The sequence below is a fragment of the Hippopotamus amphibius genome, chromosome 2 (assembly GCF_030028045.1).
Source record: "Hippopotamus amphibius kiboko isolate mHipAmp2 chromosome 2, mHipAmp2.hap2, whole genome shotgun sequence".
In the NCBI taxonomy this organism is placed as follows: domain Eukaryota; kingdom Metazoa; phylum Chordata; class Mammalia; order Artiodactyla; family Hippopotamidae; genus Hippopotamus; species Hippopotamus amphibius.
The window spans coordinates 101112125-101130158 of NC_080187.1; the positions used below are offsets into that span (position 1 = coordinate 101112125).

At 40.6% G+C, this 18034-nt stretch overlaps 1 protein-coding gene across 5 annotated transcripts in view; it reads right to left on the minus strand.

Moving 5' to 3' along the window:
* Positions 1-18034, minus strand: part of DOCK8 (dedicator of cytokinesis 8) — a 207242-nt gene that overhangs the window by 17246 nt on the left and 171962 nt on the right. For all 5 annotated transcript variants that reach the window (XR_009051221.1, XM_057720569.1, XM_057720571.1 and 2 more), the window contains 11 exons: positions 17882-17969; positions 14320-14416; positions 12405-12539; positions 11210-11362; positions 10007-10165; positions 9266-9366; positions 8314-8506; positions 4127-4270; positions 2807-2938; positions 2206-2340; positions 663-752 (listed from right to left, as the gene is read on the minus strand). Coding sequence is in view for 4 of the 5 variants with exons in the window: in XM_057720569.1 (XP_057576552.1) it covers positions 663-752; positions 2206-2340; positions 2807-2938; positions 4127-4270; positions 8314-8506; positions 9266-9366; positions 10007-10165; positions 11210-11362; positions 12405-12539; positions 14320-14416; positions 17882-17969 (1427 nt within the window). In the remaining variant the exon portion in view is untranslated. The remainder of the gene's footprint in view (positions 1-662; positions 753-2205; positions 2341-2806; positions 2939-4126; positions 4271-8313; positions 8507-9265; positions 9367-10006; positions 10166-11209; positions 11363-12404; positions 12540-14319; positions 14417-17881; positions 17970-18034) is intronic.

Genomic DNA, 18034 nt, shown 5'->3' on the forward strand with positions numbered 1-18034 from the left:
GAAATGGTGTATGTAAAGGGTCTAACGTAGTGCCAGGCACACAGATGATCTTTAATAAATTATAGCTCTGGGGCTTCCCTGGTGATGCTGTGGTTAAGAATCCACCTGCCAATGCAGGGGACATGGGTTCAATCCCTGAGCGAGGAAGATCCCACATGCCGTGAAGCAACTAAGCCCGTGAGCCACAACTACTGAGCCTGAGCTCTAGAGCCTGCGAGCCACAACTACTGAGCCCATGCACGACAGCTATTGAAGCCCACTCACCTAAAGCCCGAGCTCTGCAACAAGAGAAGCCACCACAATGAGAAGTCTGCACACTTAATGAATATAGTCCCCACTCTCCACAACTGCAGAAAGCCCAAGTGCAGCAACGAAGTCCCAAGGCAGCCAATAAATATAAATAAATAAATAAATAAATAAATAAATATATAAAAATTTTTTTTAAATTGTTAAAAAAAAAAAAAAGTGGCTCCTAGTCTGATCCCTGCCTTTGAGTATGGTTTTTCTAAGACCTAACCAAATAATAGTTAAACCGTAGACAAAAAAATTTGGCTTCATTGAAATGACTTGGAGAGTCTAGCCAGAGGAGGTCATGTTATGTTTTTGGGGGTAGAACAAAGGGAATCAGAGCCTGATGGTTATTTTTTGCAATTTCCCCATACCTTGTTAGGGTCCAACTTGGTTTTGTCCACCGGAGCAGAGTCTTTTATCACTTCCACAAATTCCTCACCAAAACACTGACTATAAAATCCCTAGGCAAGAGAAACCAACAGATTATAAAGGTTATCTCAATATATTGCAACCCTTTGTCTCTCGGAAGTGGAGTAAGTTTGGAACAAGTGTAAGGGAGAATGTGCTCTGTGATTATTAAAAGTTCCTCTGAGCTAATAAGGCAAGTTCAGCATTTATTTAGGCAAAAATAAAAACATAAGGAAGTCCAGCATTGCGAACTGATGTATGCTTGACATCTAATTCAACGAACATCATCATATTTCCTGAAGATGCTGCAGGGGCATGGAACATTTATTTCTTGCCTTTTGTACCCTAGGGACTTGGAGGTCACCAGGCTTCCCACAATAGGACAAACCACAGCACACAGGAAGATAAAATATATTCTTCTAGTCCTAAATTGGGGAAACATATTAGGGAACCAAGTGGCCTGGGGTCAATTGCTAGTTCCTCTCATGAGCTGAACGACTTTGGGAAAGTCACCCAACCACTCTGAGCCATGGCTTCTTTGGGTCAAGTAAGAATGAAAGTCTCTTGTCTTATCTGGCATGGGTGAAAAGTATAAGGAATGCTATACTTAAACACAAAAGCGTTTTAAGTTTGACAGCCATGAAAGGGAATAAATTCAAAGTAATACTGAGAAAGAAAGAAAGAAAGGGAGGAAGAAAGAAAGAAGTGAATCTCTGGTTAATTGTTGTCAGCAGTTCACGGGACCCCAGTTATTCAGCTTGAGATGGTCTTGTTTTGAGGGCACCCCTTGACTTTCCTCCTCAGTTCTTAGTACTTGGCCCTTTCAATGTCTGTTTCTTTTTTTCTCACTTTTCTCTAGGCTGTTTCTCCTTTTCTCCAGCCTTTCCTCCAAGCACATGCTGCTCTCTTCTGCTGCATTATGGATCAAATGTAAACAGCAGGTTGGATTGGGGCTGCCAGCCCACGGAATGGGACACTGACTCTGATTATCCAAAGAGGGGTGCTCCTTGGATCAGCAGGGAGAGTTCATTGTGCCCCAGGCCACAGTGGGCCTACAGTCAAGCATCTCCACGTCCGAAGTGGGAAGTGTTGTCTGGTGATACCAAAAGGATGACGACAGCACTTTGTAGCAGTAATTTGATAATTTGCCCAGATGACTTCAAAGTCAAGATGATCAACTTCAAGCTGAAAAACTATTAGTAAACTTTGGAAATGTTTATAAGAAAGCACATGACACGGATTGAATTTGGATGCTCTCGAAAATAAATATTCACCATATAAGTTTACAAACTTTGAAAAAGTATATACAGAATCTTAAGGGAAAACTATCCTTATCTTGCTTTGCCTCATGATCTCACCTAATATCCTGATATTATACAAGCAATGTGGGAAATTTTGTGTAAGGATCGATGATGAATCCATGACTCTTGGTTTTGTTGTAATGACCCACTCCAACTTGTCTGTGTAAAGTACACAACGTCAGTTGCCCAGAATCACTTGTTTTACCTCCAATCTGTGAGAGATCTCAGGAAGCTTGGTAATTGCAGGCTCTTTGTAAACGAATTCCTTCTCATCCAAATCCCCAAACTTGGATCCATAGAAACCAACTCGGAAGTAGGTTCCAAACATTCTCTTATGACCCTGATGAACAAAATGAGAAAACCTCTCTTCAGTTACATACTTCATGAGGCTCCATTGGGTTGCAAAGGGCAGGAGTCTTTTACTGTTGGGTTACAAAGCGTTTTATCCCGATGGTGAATACAAACAGAATTCACTCCTTTAAAAAAATTTTAATGTTTATGAAATAAACTTGGGAAATAATTGCTAAAAAAAAAAAAATCCCATGAAAGATTTCTAAGACTTCTTTTAAGTGAATTGAAAACATTTTCACATTCCTTGTTGTAAAGTAATTCAAGCTGCCTTCTTTCACAGTTTGAATTACGGTCCTCTGTCTATGCCCAGCCCTTTTCCATTTGATGAGAGAGAGCTACAGTAATGATGTCCTTAAGGTAAATAAGTCCCTTGAGAGGCAGGAGGGCTAAGCATCGCTGGGACAGGGTCACCTGCTACCAGATTTTAGGACCTGTTAGCTAGGATCCCCAGCTACCTTGCTGATGATACTGTCAAAGGCCTTCTGCAGCTTCTCATGGGTGGAGGTCAGCTTCCGGAAGTCTCGATGAGCTTCCAGAATGGGGATGACCAGCTTGTAGACCTCGTTAACCGTCTCGTACAGTCCTCCCTTGGAAAGAGGAGAAAACAGACAAACAAACAAACAAAGAGAATTTAATCCACTGGAAACTTAAAAGAGCAACCAGAGTGCATTAGGTACTGGAGAATGGGTTTATTATCGGCACAGTATTTTATAGAGCAAGAATAAAGTCTGAACATCTTTGGGGTGGTTGTAGCATTCAAACTGAACTAGACACACACTAAATGGTCCTATCTGATAATGTTAAGTTGGAAAAAGGTGTTTCCTGGAAAAAAAAAAAAATAGGGCAGGAGACTGGCACCAGGGACTAAGAGCAACCCAGGAAGGCAGCTTTAGCATAGGTAAGTAGCCAGATGTTCACTGCATGCCTGAAGAAAGTCAGGAGTCTAACCAGCTGGTTTTCTTGAATTTCAGGAAAAACAAGAGTACCTTGGACTTTATCTGAATTCTGAAAGGGAAATCTGGAAAAAGAGAAGATCGTTAAAATAACAAAATACATAGGTTGTAGGATGGAAACTTGGAAATGAAAAGTAGAGAAGAGAGAAAAATATCAGGATAAAACAAAATTGGATCAGCTAAACAGAGTGAAGTATTAAATATCTGCTTAGCTTAAAATTTAGGGGAGTAGGAAAATTATGAAAATGAAAATGAACAGACTATCTTCCCTGACCTGCATCTCAATGACTTAATCTATATATTTTTTCTCTTATTAGGAGTGTTTAGACCCAGATTAGGTTCACGAGGGGAGTCTTGGTGATTTCCACTTCCACATTTCTCTGGTCTGTGATGACTCTGGGGATTACTCAGCTGTCAGGAAGTCTCCGTCTATTCTTTCCTCTCCTCCCAGAGGCTCCACCCCAGTCGCTATCTCCACGAGAGGGAAAACAATAGAATGAGAACATGCCTGGTGATTTACTGTGTAACCCTGGGCAAGCCATCTCACCTCACTGTGGCTTAGTGTCCACCTCTGTTAAATGGAAATGATGCTGTGAAAGTGCTGCCCAGCCAATGAGCGCGCAGTGAAACCCAAATATTGCCGTGATGAAAGGCTTTCTCGCCTTGCCTGAGAGCTGAGGCAACGGACATGCATGAAAGTGCTCTGGGCCCTCCCCCACCGCGCACATCCCTGCACGAGGTGTCCCCCTGAAGTGGGACTGGCTGGGCGTGAAGACCGGCACTCAGGGCACCGGCACCGGCGTTCAGGCTGTGTGCACTGACCGTGCTGAAGAGCTCGGCCGCCTGCTCCAGGAGGCCCACCAGGCCGCTCTCGGTGAAGTACCGGCCGGAGCACACCCCGTCCTCATCGGGCGACAGGGTGTCATCAGAGACCGCAGACTCCTCCAGCGCGTTGGAAGAAATATTCTGAAAGAGATCACAGTATGAGCTCGGAGAACAGGGCAAGCCCGCTAAGAAAAGGCACCACAGGGGCCCGCAACCTGGGGGCGAGGAAGCCGTGGCTCCAACGCCCTCACCAGCCCTGATGGTACGAGGCCTATAATTCCACCCAGAAGAGCCTCTGGCTGCCGCTCTTTCTGAAAGAACACACAGAACCACCGGCCTTCAAAACTCAACATTTTCTTTTCACCATTGGGAGAGAGAGAAAGGACACTTACCTCAATGTAACAACAGTTGAGTAGTTTTAGAGAAAGGGCTGGTGGTTTTTAAAAGGCAAAGGCCAACAAACAGTTACCTAGACTCCTTGTTTAACCAGCTGAGTGAAACTCTGAAGTACTTGCTGCTACTGACTTGGCTTTTGGGTGAACGGCCATAACATCACATGACAGTTGCAAATGAGAAGGCCTCCTTTATGGAAATCTTCATGGCAATGCAGTTACTGCTTTTTTCCCCTCCCCCCCAAACATTTTGTCCTTTTCTACACATTTTTCTTTTACATAAACCATAGAGTTTACAATCTCTCACAGAGAATGCAGTGATCGGGGCCAGGGCTAGAGTGAACAAGGTGAAAACCCCAGGGTACAACATTTAGGGAACACTCACTCTCAGGGTCCTGTAAGTCGTGACCTTGAACTTGCTTGACCCCGAGAGCGAGTGCTTCCTTAAATTCTGCACTTTATGTGCCTTATTCACCTCACCCCAGATCTGGCTCTGGCAGTGACTTTCATGCTTTTGACAGGTCAAGAATCACGTTCTTCAACCTGTCTCATGGCTATAGAAGAAATGCATATGGAATATAAGAGAAACTGGAAACCTCTGTAGCTTAGGACTTGCAAACAGGCACATATGCCATTCCTTCTTATGCCTGCAGTCATGGCAGACAGAACTAATTAATTATAGAACTCTTTTCCCTGAAACTTGGATATGGTCTCAAAATTCTTCTCAGCATGGTACTTCAGTCAGCCACTACCAATTTACCAGAGGTGGCAAGTAAAGTAAAATCTATCTGCCTCTCGTGGGCCTAGCTAGCAAGATCAAGTCACTCATCCTTAGCAGTTAAGGAAGAGTGAATTGTTACAGTCCTGTATCTTCATATCTAATATTATAAGGTAGTTTTAGGAATATAGGAGGCTTTCAGAATCTTTTGTGGCCAGTCTTTCTTTCAAACTTGGTCTTTCTATTATGATGTTTCTGAACTGGAAATAACAGAAGGTCCAAGAGATTCAGTTGAAAGAATCTAATCACCCAAGAAACGAATACTATTAGAATTGTATGCAATTTTCCACATGTAGAGGAATACATATGCAGTTAGGCAGTCTTATTAGCTGTAGTCAGAGGGAAAAGATTCTGGGCAGACTTTCCTGGCTTCAGAATTAGGGAGGTAAAAGTAACAGCAGTATCTGAGAATGTATCCATATCTACATGTGTGGAATAAATATTGCACTCTGGGGCATAGAACGTCAACGATCTCAATTCCTTGGAATTCAGTGGCCTCACAGTTATTTTCCTTGTACAGATTTATTTATCTCCAGTTTATAATTCTTTTCCAAAAATTCAATTTTACTGGAGCAGAACAAGGTTGAAAACTGAAGCACACAGCATTTTTTAAGAAATCAACACTGGACATCTGTTGTTAATGCTTCCCAGAATTTCTTCATCCTTCTATAAAGTAAAGCCTCCTGGGAAACCACCCATAACCATATGTGTGGACCTCAATTCTGACTTAGCCAATCACAGCATTCCGTGTCTCTGGCCACTATGATTGGTTCAGAGATGAGCACATGACCCTTACAGAATCAATAAGATGCACTGAGACTGTTTCTGCAACTGCTACAGATGAGGCATTTCTCTATTCTCCTGAACTGGAACCTTGGAAGATGTAAACATAAATATTTCTCAGTGAGTGTGGGAAGCCTGTGAAGAATGAAGCTGACATAAAAGAAAGCAGGGACAGGAAGTGATGATGACCCTGAGGTCTGATGACATTGTTTGGGCACCTGGGTCCAGTGTGGCAGGTGCTCCTCCACACTCATCTCTCTCATGCAAGCTGATAAACTCTGAGAACACCTAACTCACCATACTCTGTGTGTTATGAAGACCTCATTCTTCACAGTTCCTTCTGCTTCCCCCTCCTGTTCCTTGTCTTTCTGAGCATTCCATGACCCCCAGGCTGGGTCACCTGATTAAACACTCACAGCATCTTACACCTCTTTATTATGGCGTTGCCATAATTGTAATTGAATAAGAAACGGAAGAATTAGCTATATGATGTCACTCTCCCTGGCTGGAATGTAACGTTCATGAGACAGAGTAAGCGCTCAATAAATATCACCTAAAAGAATGAATGAGTGGATAAAGATCTATGAAAAAAAATAGAGCTATATGCCCTCGTGTAGGGACAATGTGGAGTTTTTCTGTTGTTTCTAGAATAACTATTCTACTCGTACCTTGGCATGACTTACTATAAGCAAATCAGTAGAATTCCAGATGAAATAAGAATTGTAAGGACATGAAAGAATAATGAAATGCCATTAATATTTAAGTGATAAATACCAGATAATATAGTAAATGGGAAAAAGTCATAAAAGAATTCATAAGCAATAGTTTAGTTAATGAAACAAGACAAGAGGATGATATAATTCCACATTAAGTGGTAAACCCAATTTCTGGAAATTAAAAGAGTAGCACTTATAATATTTATCCTTGCTAATATCAAACAGCCAAAATAAAGTTGACAAAGCAAATATATCTAAAATTGATTTTTATACCTTTCTTCACTTCTTTGTGATTCAAAATGTGATATTTTTATGCTTTTCGGATAAGAATTAAATTTTTGGCTTTTATAATGAACATTCCTGAATTGGGAGAATAAAATTTGCTGAGCATGAAATCATAGAATAAATATTATTGTTATTGAAGACCATAAGAAAGGAGGAATTAATAATATGAGGCAACACCAGACTGCTTGGTGAACAGTATTCAGGAAACAGGAAGCTCCTGGCTCTACCAGCAACAGTTTCTGTGCCTTATTCTATAAGCCTGGGAAAGCTACTTTGAATTGTCCTCTGTCTCTGGTTCATACAACATCACATAAGTGTGTTGAAGAGCAACAATGAGAACAAAGCTTTTTATACAATCAGTCATGTAAATTCAGGTAAGAATAATCCAAACACTTGTAAATGACTTGGTGAGTCTGGCTTGAAAAGGGCTCTCTTACTGTACTATATTGTTACAGCTTTCAGGGATGGTCATTTCTATGGATTATGCCTCTAAAAGTACTCATAAAATTTCTGTTTCCTCTAAAGACTGTTTTAAACTACTCAGCAAAACAGTCCAAGTGGCCACTGAGCATCCCAGCCTGAGCCAACTTTCAAGCCTGGCAGACAATTTCCCCTTGCTAACTAACTCTGGGTAATATTCAGCTTATCCCAAGACAGTGTTGATTCAGCCCTTTTCTCTCTTTTCCCCTTCCCTGGTCAGTTTGGTTCTTTCTTGATTTTAGGTTAGAGGAAGATAATACAGAGTTGGGGAGTGTAATCAAAGGAATGGGCCCTGAGGGAAATAATTTCTCCAATATTTGGAAAAAATACTTTCACAGTTGTCAATATACTGTGCCAACTACAAGTCTATGAGAAAGAGTTTAAGTGACCCTAGAAAAGGGGCTCTGTTTATCTGTGAAGTGGGAGTAATAATACCTTCTCCATCTGTCTGTTTCACTGGTTTATGGTCGAATGAAATCATGGATGCAAAAGTGTTTGGGATTGTCTAAAGTGCCTATCGAATCTACATTTATTATAAACAATAACTAAAAAAAAAAAAAAAACCCAAAGATGGTAACGCAACTATAATACACTAAAGCAGGTTTTTTCAACTTTATACCCAGTAAGTGCCAGTAGCACCTGCCCTCCCACCCTCAGTTGTAACAACCAAAAATGTCTTCAGAGATAGATTGTCAAATATCCCCAGTTGAGAACCACTGTGCTAAAGGAAACGCTGAACTTGCCCCCCACCTGAAAGCTGACGCTGCCCACGGGCAAGTAGCTGTGGTCCTCCAACATGCTCAGATATTCGGCCACTAAGGCAGCTGCGTGCACCAGGCACATGGCGGCCTCTGTGTAACACTTCCTCTTGGTGTGTTTCTCTGCCATGTTCTGGAGCCAGGTCAGCCGCAGGTCAGGAGATGTCTGGTAACTCTTGGCAATTCTGAAGACGGGTTGAGAAAATTTCAAGGACAACTGGTTAGTGATACTGTTTTTCTACGTGTATGGCTACTTTTTTTCCCCTCAAGAGTTTTGCCTATGTGTTCAGAAAATGAGAGAAAAGGCAAACATCTATCAGTTCAGCTGTTTTCATTCCATGTTCGGGGTGTGCAGGACCCCAACAATGCTATCATTTAGTTAAAGATTTATGGGGAAAAAGAAGACCTGATAAAATGATGTCTATTTGAATGGAACTCTAGCAGTTTTCTTCCTTTTCTTTCCTTTCTCTCACAATAATAACCGAAGACAAAAGTACTACCCTTCTTATGACATCACATCAGAACAATTTTGCCTTTGTAAGTAGTTTCTCCTAACACAAGGAGTATAGGGCAAAATTTTAAACTACAGAGTAAAATATGATTTCTAAATAAAACTTACATGTATGTCTGAATATAAGTGGAAAAAAATTTCAGAAATAATGCATGTAGCAGTTGATAGTTCTTTTCTCTCATTCTGTGGTAAGTAGAAAATAACGTTAAAAAGTAAGTACCTCTCTTTTAAATGAAGGAGATCTTTCTGAAAATGTGTACACGAATCAACACCCTCTGAATGATGACTTTCTGCCAATTTCTGTGTACAGTTTTGGATGTCAGCCAAAACAGTGTACTCAGATTGCCTGTGATAATTATATTCATAAGAACTCCATAGTGACAAACCCTACATCCTTAAGTGACACCCTTTTGATTTTATCAGAAAAGTTTACCTGTACATGAGATCCATAAGCATCTCAGGATCTTCCTGAAATTCCCTCATTTTCACTGTGTCATATAAGATGCTATTCAGATTGCAGAGAAGTTCTTCCACCTGCAAAAAAAGTGTACGCCCCAAACAATCTCAACTTTCTAGTCCATGGTAACAAGTTAGGACTGCATTGAAAGTCCAAGGGGCAGCCATGGACAGCTTCGCTGAGACAGGAGAGATCACAGGTTGAGGGGAATCTACACTGGATCCTCTTTGACCTTCATCTTTGCAGGTCCAGGCACTTCCAAGGCCCAGAAGTTGAGTTGGCCCTTGGGATCCATGAATTAGTCCTGAAATCTGATACTATCTTCCCTCTCCAATACCTTTTTGTTTAAGATAGTTTGAACTAGTTTCAGTTATTTGCAACCTGAAAGCTCTCAACTGTACTCTGGAACATCAGGACTTATTATACCAAGTAGGAGGCAACTTAGGACCTCAGCTTAGGTCCCATATAATATATATCATAATAAGTTATATAATTATCTGTATCATATGACATAATTATATGTTTCATAAAAATCATACTATATATGTTATATAATATAGTCTATGTAATTATATACATACACGCACATATATATGTATGCATAAGTATGTATATATATGTATATGTACACACACACACACACAGATACACATACACATGTTTATAACTCGCTGGTCCCAGACCCAGGCATGAGACAAGGCATGCTCTTCAGTCTACCTGCATAGGAAAAGGAGTGGTCTTCATGGCTTTGTCCTCTTCTGCATAGGCCAAAATTGTCCTCAAGGATCTTCTCAGGTACTCCTCATTAAAGTCTGGTGCTTTTCCCACCAAAGATGCCAGAGACATGGTTACTTGCATCTTTACTCTTGCAAAGTTCTGAGTCAGGAAAAAAAAATGATGGAACAAATAAGAGGCACTCATTTAATAGATAATTGAAGGCAGTAAAGCCAGATATCAATAACTCTCCAGTGTTTCTTTTACCCAGTCTCAATTGTTTCCTTTTTTCCCCAATGAAATGTGAGCTATACTTTGCTCAAGATTCATATTGTGGTTTAAATGGTTTAAATGGATATTGCTCAGACATAAATCTGTCAGCTCCCTTTAAACTTTCATTGAGGACTGGGCCAGCTCCGTGCAGCAAGGCTGGAAGGTTCCTACAGAGTTTGGTCGCAGGATGTCTCCTTTTGTGGCAAGATTCCTCTTCTTGGAATTTTATTTAAATTGCAAAGAGGAATAGGATCTATATGGGTAAGATTTATGGACTTTGGGTAGGCAGTGTCTTTGTTTCTCCTGCCCTTCTAGGCCCATGGAAAAACATGGCTATTCCAAGGACCTCTGAGGAATGTCCTAAAGGCTTATAAATAGTTACATCTGATACATTCTGAGGACCCTGCCTTCCTTCCATGGGTCAAGTTATCTTTTAATATCACTTGAGCACGGTCATTCACGATCACAAATGTAAATTCCAAAAGAACGTACCAAAATCTAGACAAACTAAGACTGTGCTGTAATAAAGCTGAATTCCAAAGGCAGCCAAGCTTCAATGAACACTCAGGTGTAGATGACAGTGGTCATTTCAAATTGTCTTCCACAGGTCATCCTGGTACCAGTCAATCAGAATTCAGAAACAGGACAAACTCTTCGGAAGTCCTAATTCTGTTGTATTTTTTTTCCCCACAGATGACAACCCTGAATCTACATATATTCATTCATTTCTTATTGAAACACACAGATGGAAACCACTGCACTCATCCCTCTTAATAATTTACTTCTAGATGCAAATTCAGACAAAAGCTGCTATCCATCTACATGCCCAACTGTTTCCTTCACACGGGGCTGGACTCAGTTGCAATAGGGCACACTTTTCCTCCATCAGTGCTTTGCACTGACTATTGATTCTGGGCCACCCGGAGCGCTTACGCTGGTGGCTCCGAAGCTGAACCTCATGAGGAGGTAGAGAGTGGCACAGGCTTGGCTCCGGGTGACGTCCATGCTGCTGCTGCAGTGATGCAGCACGCGCTGGCACAGGTCCGCGCACTGCTCCACTTCCTCCTCAAACAGCAAGTCGCCGAACTAGGAGAGACACAGGGGCCATTAGACATCCCTTGGCATGATCAGATGCTTTCTGGACCGGATGCCTGTTGAAATATGTAAATGTCTGCTTGGATAAGCAAAAAGCCCAGAAGAGTTAATGCATTGCTCCATAAAGATAATGAGTTCCTTGAGTCAGACGATGAACTGAAGGAACGGAGTCAACTTCAGCTCTCATTATGAACTGCTCAGCTAACATTCGGGCTGCATAATTAGCTGCACGGTTCGCCAGGCTGCATTCCCTGGGGAAGTCACAACTCTGAAGGAATTATCCTGAGTTTACTGGGTTCTCTGGAAATTACTGGTGACTAAGAAAGAGCAAATGATGCTGACAGGTGAGAGCAGGGGGATTCCACTTTCTTTTTCTTTTTGATTTTTTTTTGTTTTTGGCTGTGCAACTTGTGGGATCTTAGTTCCCCGACCAGGAATCGAACCTATGCCCCCTGCAGTGGAAGCGTGGAGTCTTATCCAGTGGACCACCAGGGAAGTCCTGGGATTCTACTTTCTAAGTGTAAAAGATTCCAGGCAAAAAGTATCCATCGAGATTTTTAATAAAAGGGGAAATAAGAATCTGCAATAAACCATTTTACCTCAGGAAAATCTATATTCTTCAGGCTATGAGAAATGTATTTCTAAACGTCCTGCATTTTATGACGTGACATTTTGTAAGACTTACTAATGGGACTCATGTAAGGGACGTGAATCTCACTCAGATAAATATTAAAGAAAAAGGGTGAAAAACAGAGTTGCTTGATTGATTTCCACTCTCATTTCTTCAGTGAGTGGCCATTTCACTTTTCTGTAGTTGAGCCCACATTTCTAGTGTGAGAGGCACTGTTTTTCCTCTTCATGGTGAGTCCTGTAGAATCAGTGTACCTGCTTCCTTCCTAATGAGACTGAAGACTCTTACCGCAGTGCCACTTAACACTGCGGGTTTGGGTGCACTTGAAGCAAGAAATGTGAAGCCAGATTGATGAGAATCTCAACTTCATTAAGAGTAAGAAAACAAGGGTCCCATGTTTACCTTGGCAATGAGAGCACGGAGTGTCGCGAAGCAGTGAGTCAGGTAGGTGGTGCTCTGATCACAGCTCAGAGAATTCACCAGGACCCTTAGCACGCCTCCCAGCAGGCTGTCTTTACAGTCTAGAGCCGAGCTTGCCTGGGGGAACAGAACAGCATCAGTGAATCCCTGTGAGGGGGGAAAACACAAATAGGTGCACTTGGCAATTAGCACACTGACGCTAATGTTTCCTCTCTCCCGGTCTATGATCTTAAGGGTTTGGGAAAGCACCCTGCATATCATCCATTACCAGGAGAGCTGAAGACCTATTTCCACATGACTTTATTCCAAAACTCCCAGTTGATTTGGGATTTATGCCTAATTCTGGGCAGCTAAACCAAGTTATAAGGCACACTGCCCACCCCCACCCCCAGCCCCCTCCCCCCAATCCTGGGCAACAGCTTTCGGGATGTTCTTTCCTTGTGTACAAGGCACAGCTTTCCTTATGGGCTTCAAAACACAATTGTGGGCTTCCCAGGACAATAAGGGGGGCTCGTGGCAACGATGTTTCTAAATACAAGCTTATTTATCAGCTGCAGCAGGACCAACACCACCAAAGTCAATGACAAATAAGTTACAGCTGCCTTTGAAAACTGCAAATACATTCTGAAGACTGGTGTTAAGAATATAGCACTTAAAGCAGTATTGTATAAAGATATAATCAATGTGATGCCTAGTATTTGATACCAAGTATTTATCAAAGATACCATATACGTTCTGTCTTTATTTTTGTACAATAATTACTTTTTAAAAGACAACTTAAAAGTTGGATTACTGGACTTCTGAGGTGGCGCAGTGGTAAAGAATCCATCTGCCAATGCAGGGGACATGGGTTTGAGCCCTGCCCTGGGAAGACTCCACATGCCATGGAGCAACTAAGCCCATGCGCCACAACTATTGAGCCTGTGCTCTAGAGCCCGTGAGCCACAACTACTGAGCCCATGTGCTGCAACTATTGAAGCCCACATGCCTAGGGCCCATGCTCCACAACAAGAGAAGCCTGCCCACCACAATGAAGAGTAGCCTCTGCTCTCAGCAACTAGAGAAAGCTCGTGTGCAGCAACGAAGACCCAACGCAGCCAATAAATAAATTAAATAAATAAATTTATTAAAAAAAAAAAAGTTGGATTACTAAGTTCAACTGTTTCAACAATATTTCTTCTTCTAGCCCTAACAAAGGGATACTGGATCTACTCTAATAAATGATTTTTCATTGGAAACAGGTAAGGACTCATTTTTCAGGTTAACTAAAAACCCATTATCACCTAGACATCTTGAGAATTTCTGGAAACATTCACTTAGCAGATGAAATTAGAATGGTGAAATTGTATTACTGTAAAGTTCAGTGATACAACACTTTTCTACAGCAGGGATGACAAATTCATGGTACGAATGATTTTTCTTTACTAATTTGTGTCCAAAACAGACATAATTAATCACACTTAGCACTCTTTTTACCTAGTCCAGTGATTACCTTAGCTCCCATACAGACATCAACCATAATTCAAACGTAGTTGACCTATAAAAAAAAACAAAAACAAAACCTACCTACCACCCCTATTCTAAATACTGAACTATAAGCCCACCACCCACATTACAAACTTTGCACATGCTCAGATAGATTTAACTACGAGAGTCTGTCTGTCAAGCACCTAACTCTTTCCAAGTGAGCTTCAAGTCAGTGAATCCAGAAGAACGTTGGGTAAGTATCTCTGAAATTTGTAAGGTGGACACTACTGTAAATAGTAAACTTCCCAACTTCATTTAAACAAAAAGCATTTTCTATCATGTTTATTTCTTTCACAATTTCCTACAGAGGATTCCTTATTAAATTCCAGTAAACATATTCATGTTGAATAGACGAGGTGCTTGTCCTCACCTGGATAATATTTTCCTGCATATCCAGGATGATTAAATTTGCTTCTGTAGCTAGATTGCCACTGATCAAGGCTTCTTGATCTAACTCTGCCTTTGTTCTGAGAAACAAAAAGAAGTCAAATTAAAGTGCATACCAAATCTGGCCATTTTCCAATGATGGTAATTTATATTCCAAGTGTAAAGAAATCTTCTTATGAGTCAATCTTGAAGTGAAAACAAAGCAGCTGGTTACTGGTAACTAAGGAATATAGGTGCCTTCTGTAGTAGACGCCTGGTTGAAAAGACTTTCTAGGTGAAGTCTCCAGGCCATCCTCATCCCCATTATTCATCATTATGAATAATGATGACAATTATAAAAATAACAAAATAGGTAGAAAAGCAATGATTGGTTATTACCAGCAATTAGGTCAGCCAATCAGATTGGTACCAAAAGCTTCAGGGCCATTCTTGGATCTTACCCGTGAGAACCATCTCCCCATCTAAGCCAAGAAGCCTCTGCAAAGAGCTAGAGGGAGTGAGACTGGGTGTGATGTGAATTTGGCTAGTCACGATGCTGCTGGATTAGGAAAAGATGATGTTTCAGAACTGGGTCAGGGAAGAGTCAGTGTCTTGACTTTCCAAAGACTGCCTTGGGGTTGCACAGTCAAGTATGGGCCTTTTATCCTTTTCCAATGGGAAGCAAGGTTGCATTCCTGTGGGGCAGGCCATCTAACATCCTGCTGGATGTCAGTGGTTGTTACTCACTAGGGAATGGAAATTGCCTGTTGCTGCTTCTCTATTAGATTCTTTTTTAAGGAATGAGAGTGTTTTATGCATTAATTTATCCATCCTCATAAAATCCAAGTGAAGCTGGAAAGAGATATTTTGCATCTTCTAAATTTAGTGGCCAGGAAAGGGAAATATGAAGAACTGACCTTCCCGAGATGTCCCAGTGGCCAAAGTGTTGCCATAGGGGCTGGGGCATCCTGATGTGAGCTCAAAAGTCCTGGTCCAGGATCATCACTTAGCTGTGCTTGAGTCCCCTTCACCCAATGATGGGGGTACGGCTATTGCTTACATACCATCGAGGGCTCAGAATAAATACTTCCCTGTGTTTTAAATGTTTTCACACTTAGGATAGGCTCTGTGGTCCCAAGCTGCTCTATATTTTTTCTGCATTCTCCAAATGATAATATTTGTTTAAAATAGGTGAAATATAAAAGCTACTTTTTATTAATTTACTGGTAGGCTTAGATTTAGAGCAAAGCTATCCAACACAAACAGAATGGGGCCACATGTGTCATTTTCTATTTTGTAGTAGCCACACTAAAAAGAACAGAAGAAAAACAGGTAAAATTAATGTCAATATATTTTATTTAACCCAATATATAAAAAATATTGTCAAATCACATTCAAATTTACTAGTGAGATATTTTACATCCTTTTATTTGCACTAAGTTCAAAATCTGGCATGTATCTTTCACTTATACCGCACAGTGCAGATCTAGAGTGACCCAATGTGGGGTTTTTTTTCTAAATTTTTTAATTGTGGTAAAAAATACATAACATAAAATTTACCACCTTAACTATTTTTAAGTATACAGTTAAGTGGTATCATGTATGTTCATATTGTTCTGCAACCATCACTACTATTAATTTGGTTTTTTAAAAGCCTACCAGCTATTTCTTTAAAACAATGGTTCTCAAATTTGACTACACAAGAATCACCTGGGGAGTTTCACCACATACTGTTTTCTGGGTCCTGCTGGTAGAGATTCTGAATTAACTGGCCTGGGGTACATATGATTCTAATGTACAGCCCAGGTTGAAAGTGAATGCTCTAAAAGAAAGAGCCAAAATAATTGAAAAGTGGTCTGAAAGAAAAAGGTGAAAGACACCACTATGACAAAGTTTTCCAAATAGCTAAATTGAACAGTTACAACTTTACTATAGTTTCTCTTTTTAAAAAAATCATCCCTGAAGATATCAGAGGTGAATCATTAGCTCTGACAGTGAGCAGCCCACCATGCAGCTCGGGGCTGAGACTTGACCTGGAGCAGGGTTGGTGCGCCCTCCATGGAAAGCCTCAGTATTGTGTTGTTTTTGCAGCAAAAGGGAAAGGTTTGTCCAAACACCCACTTACACAACCCCGGCAAATGTGCTTTGTCAGGCTCTTCTTTCAATCTCATGGAGTAGATGGCCTAACCCCCTAAGCAGTTCTGCAGCAACTAACTACATGCAACAGTTCTTTAATTTTTTTTGGGGGGGGGTTGGGGAAGGGGGGACAGTGGTTTCATTGCCTGAACTAGAACTTATGGACTCTCAGAACCAAATATCTTATCAATCAGTTCTGGGAACTTAGAACAACCATAAAATAACCAAAGCAAATGGATATTATTCCTAAGACCAACAGCTGGGCTATACAAGGAACACATACAATAAAAAATATTTATCTCAATGTTTTCAAATAAATTTGACTCCCAAAGTCCCATAAGTAAACCAGAATGATTCATCCTTGTGGTAACAACAAAGATAGCAACATACTTATCTACAAAACAACACTGCTACCCAAGTCTGCCCCAATCCCCACCCCTCCTTATGCCGGATGCTTTATACACCATGCGGATACTCTGCCTATGCCTGTCAAGAGTGTGTGTGTGTGGGGGGGGTGTGTCTTTAGCCACATAATGTTTTGCCAGTGAACCCTAGGATTCATTAGGTACCTGTTGCTAAGAGGAAGAGCAGATATGTACTATCTAGTCAAATGATTTAGTTTTAGCTCCCATGTCCAAATTGTTGCATATATAGCAATATGTACATAGCATACATTGCAATCTAAGCAGAATTTTTCTTCTTTTGATTCATTTTGGCATTATTTTCTGACAATAATATATCACAATACACATCCATTGTAGGAAATACAGCAAAGTATAAAAAGGACAACATCATTTAAAATATTCTCAACAGCCAAAGAAAACCATGCTTAATGTTTTGGTAAATTTCCTTCCAGTATTTAAAAAATGTATTTACTATGTGTAGAGATTTAAGACTATACTCCTAAAACAAGTATCTATTGTTCACTTAACATTATGTCAGAAGCATTTCCCATATCATTAAAATGATTTGAAAACATTTAAATGCCAACCTAATATTTCATTACATATTTCCCTATTCTTAAGCATTTAGTGTTCCAATTTTTTTTATATAATTTTATGTAATGCTGACATGAACATCCCTGAATATACATCTTTGTACACATTTCCAGAGTGGAAATATAGACTGAAATGATGTGGTCCTGGGTATCCTGTCCTGCCTCATCAGTGGCTTTTGTTAAGCTAGCTAAGATTGCTAAATATTAGTTTTCTTTAAATGCTTACCAATGTGATAAGTGTTTAAGAGCTGGAAATCATAACTCTTTATACCTTTGATTATCCTGGGTCCCTGGATCAACTGAATTTACACAGATAATGATGTTTCATTTTCTTATCCTTGGAGGGATGTAGTTGTTTCAGTAATACAAGTAGCCTGGGAAAAATAGCTTTGAACTTTAGGTAAAAGTAGCACAAAGTTGCTGAGTGACTTACTTATCTAGCTTCTCATTAGCTTGCCGCCAATGTGTCTGCTCTTTCCTCCATCTCAAATTTTCATTTAGTCCTGGAAATCGGTCATTCCCTAGGAGTTAAAAAATGCACGACAGGAATTTGATTAGCGTTAGCAAGATAACCAGAAGTTCCATA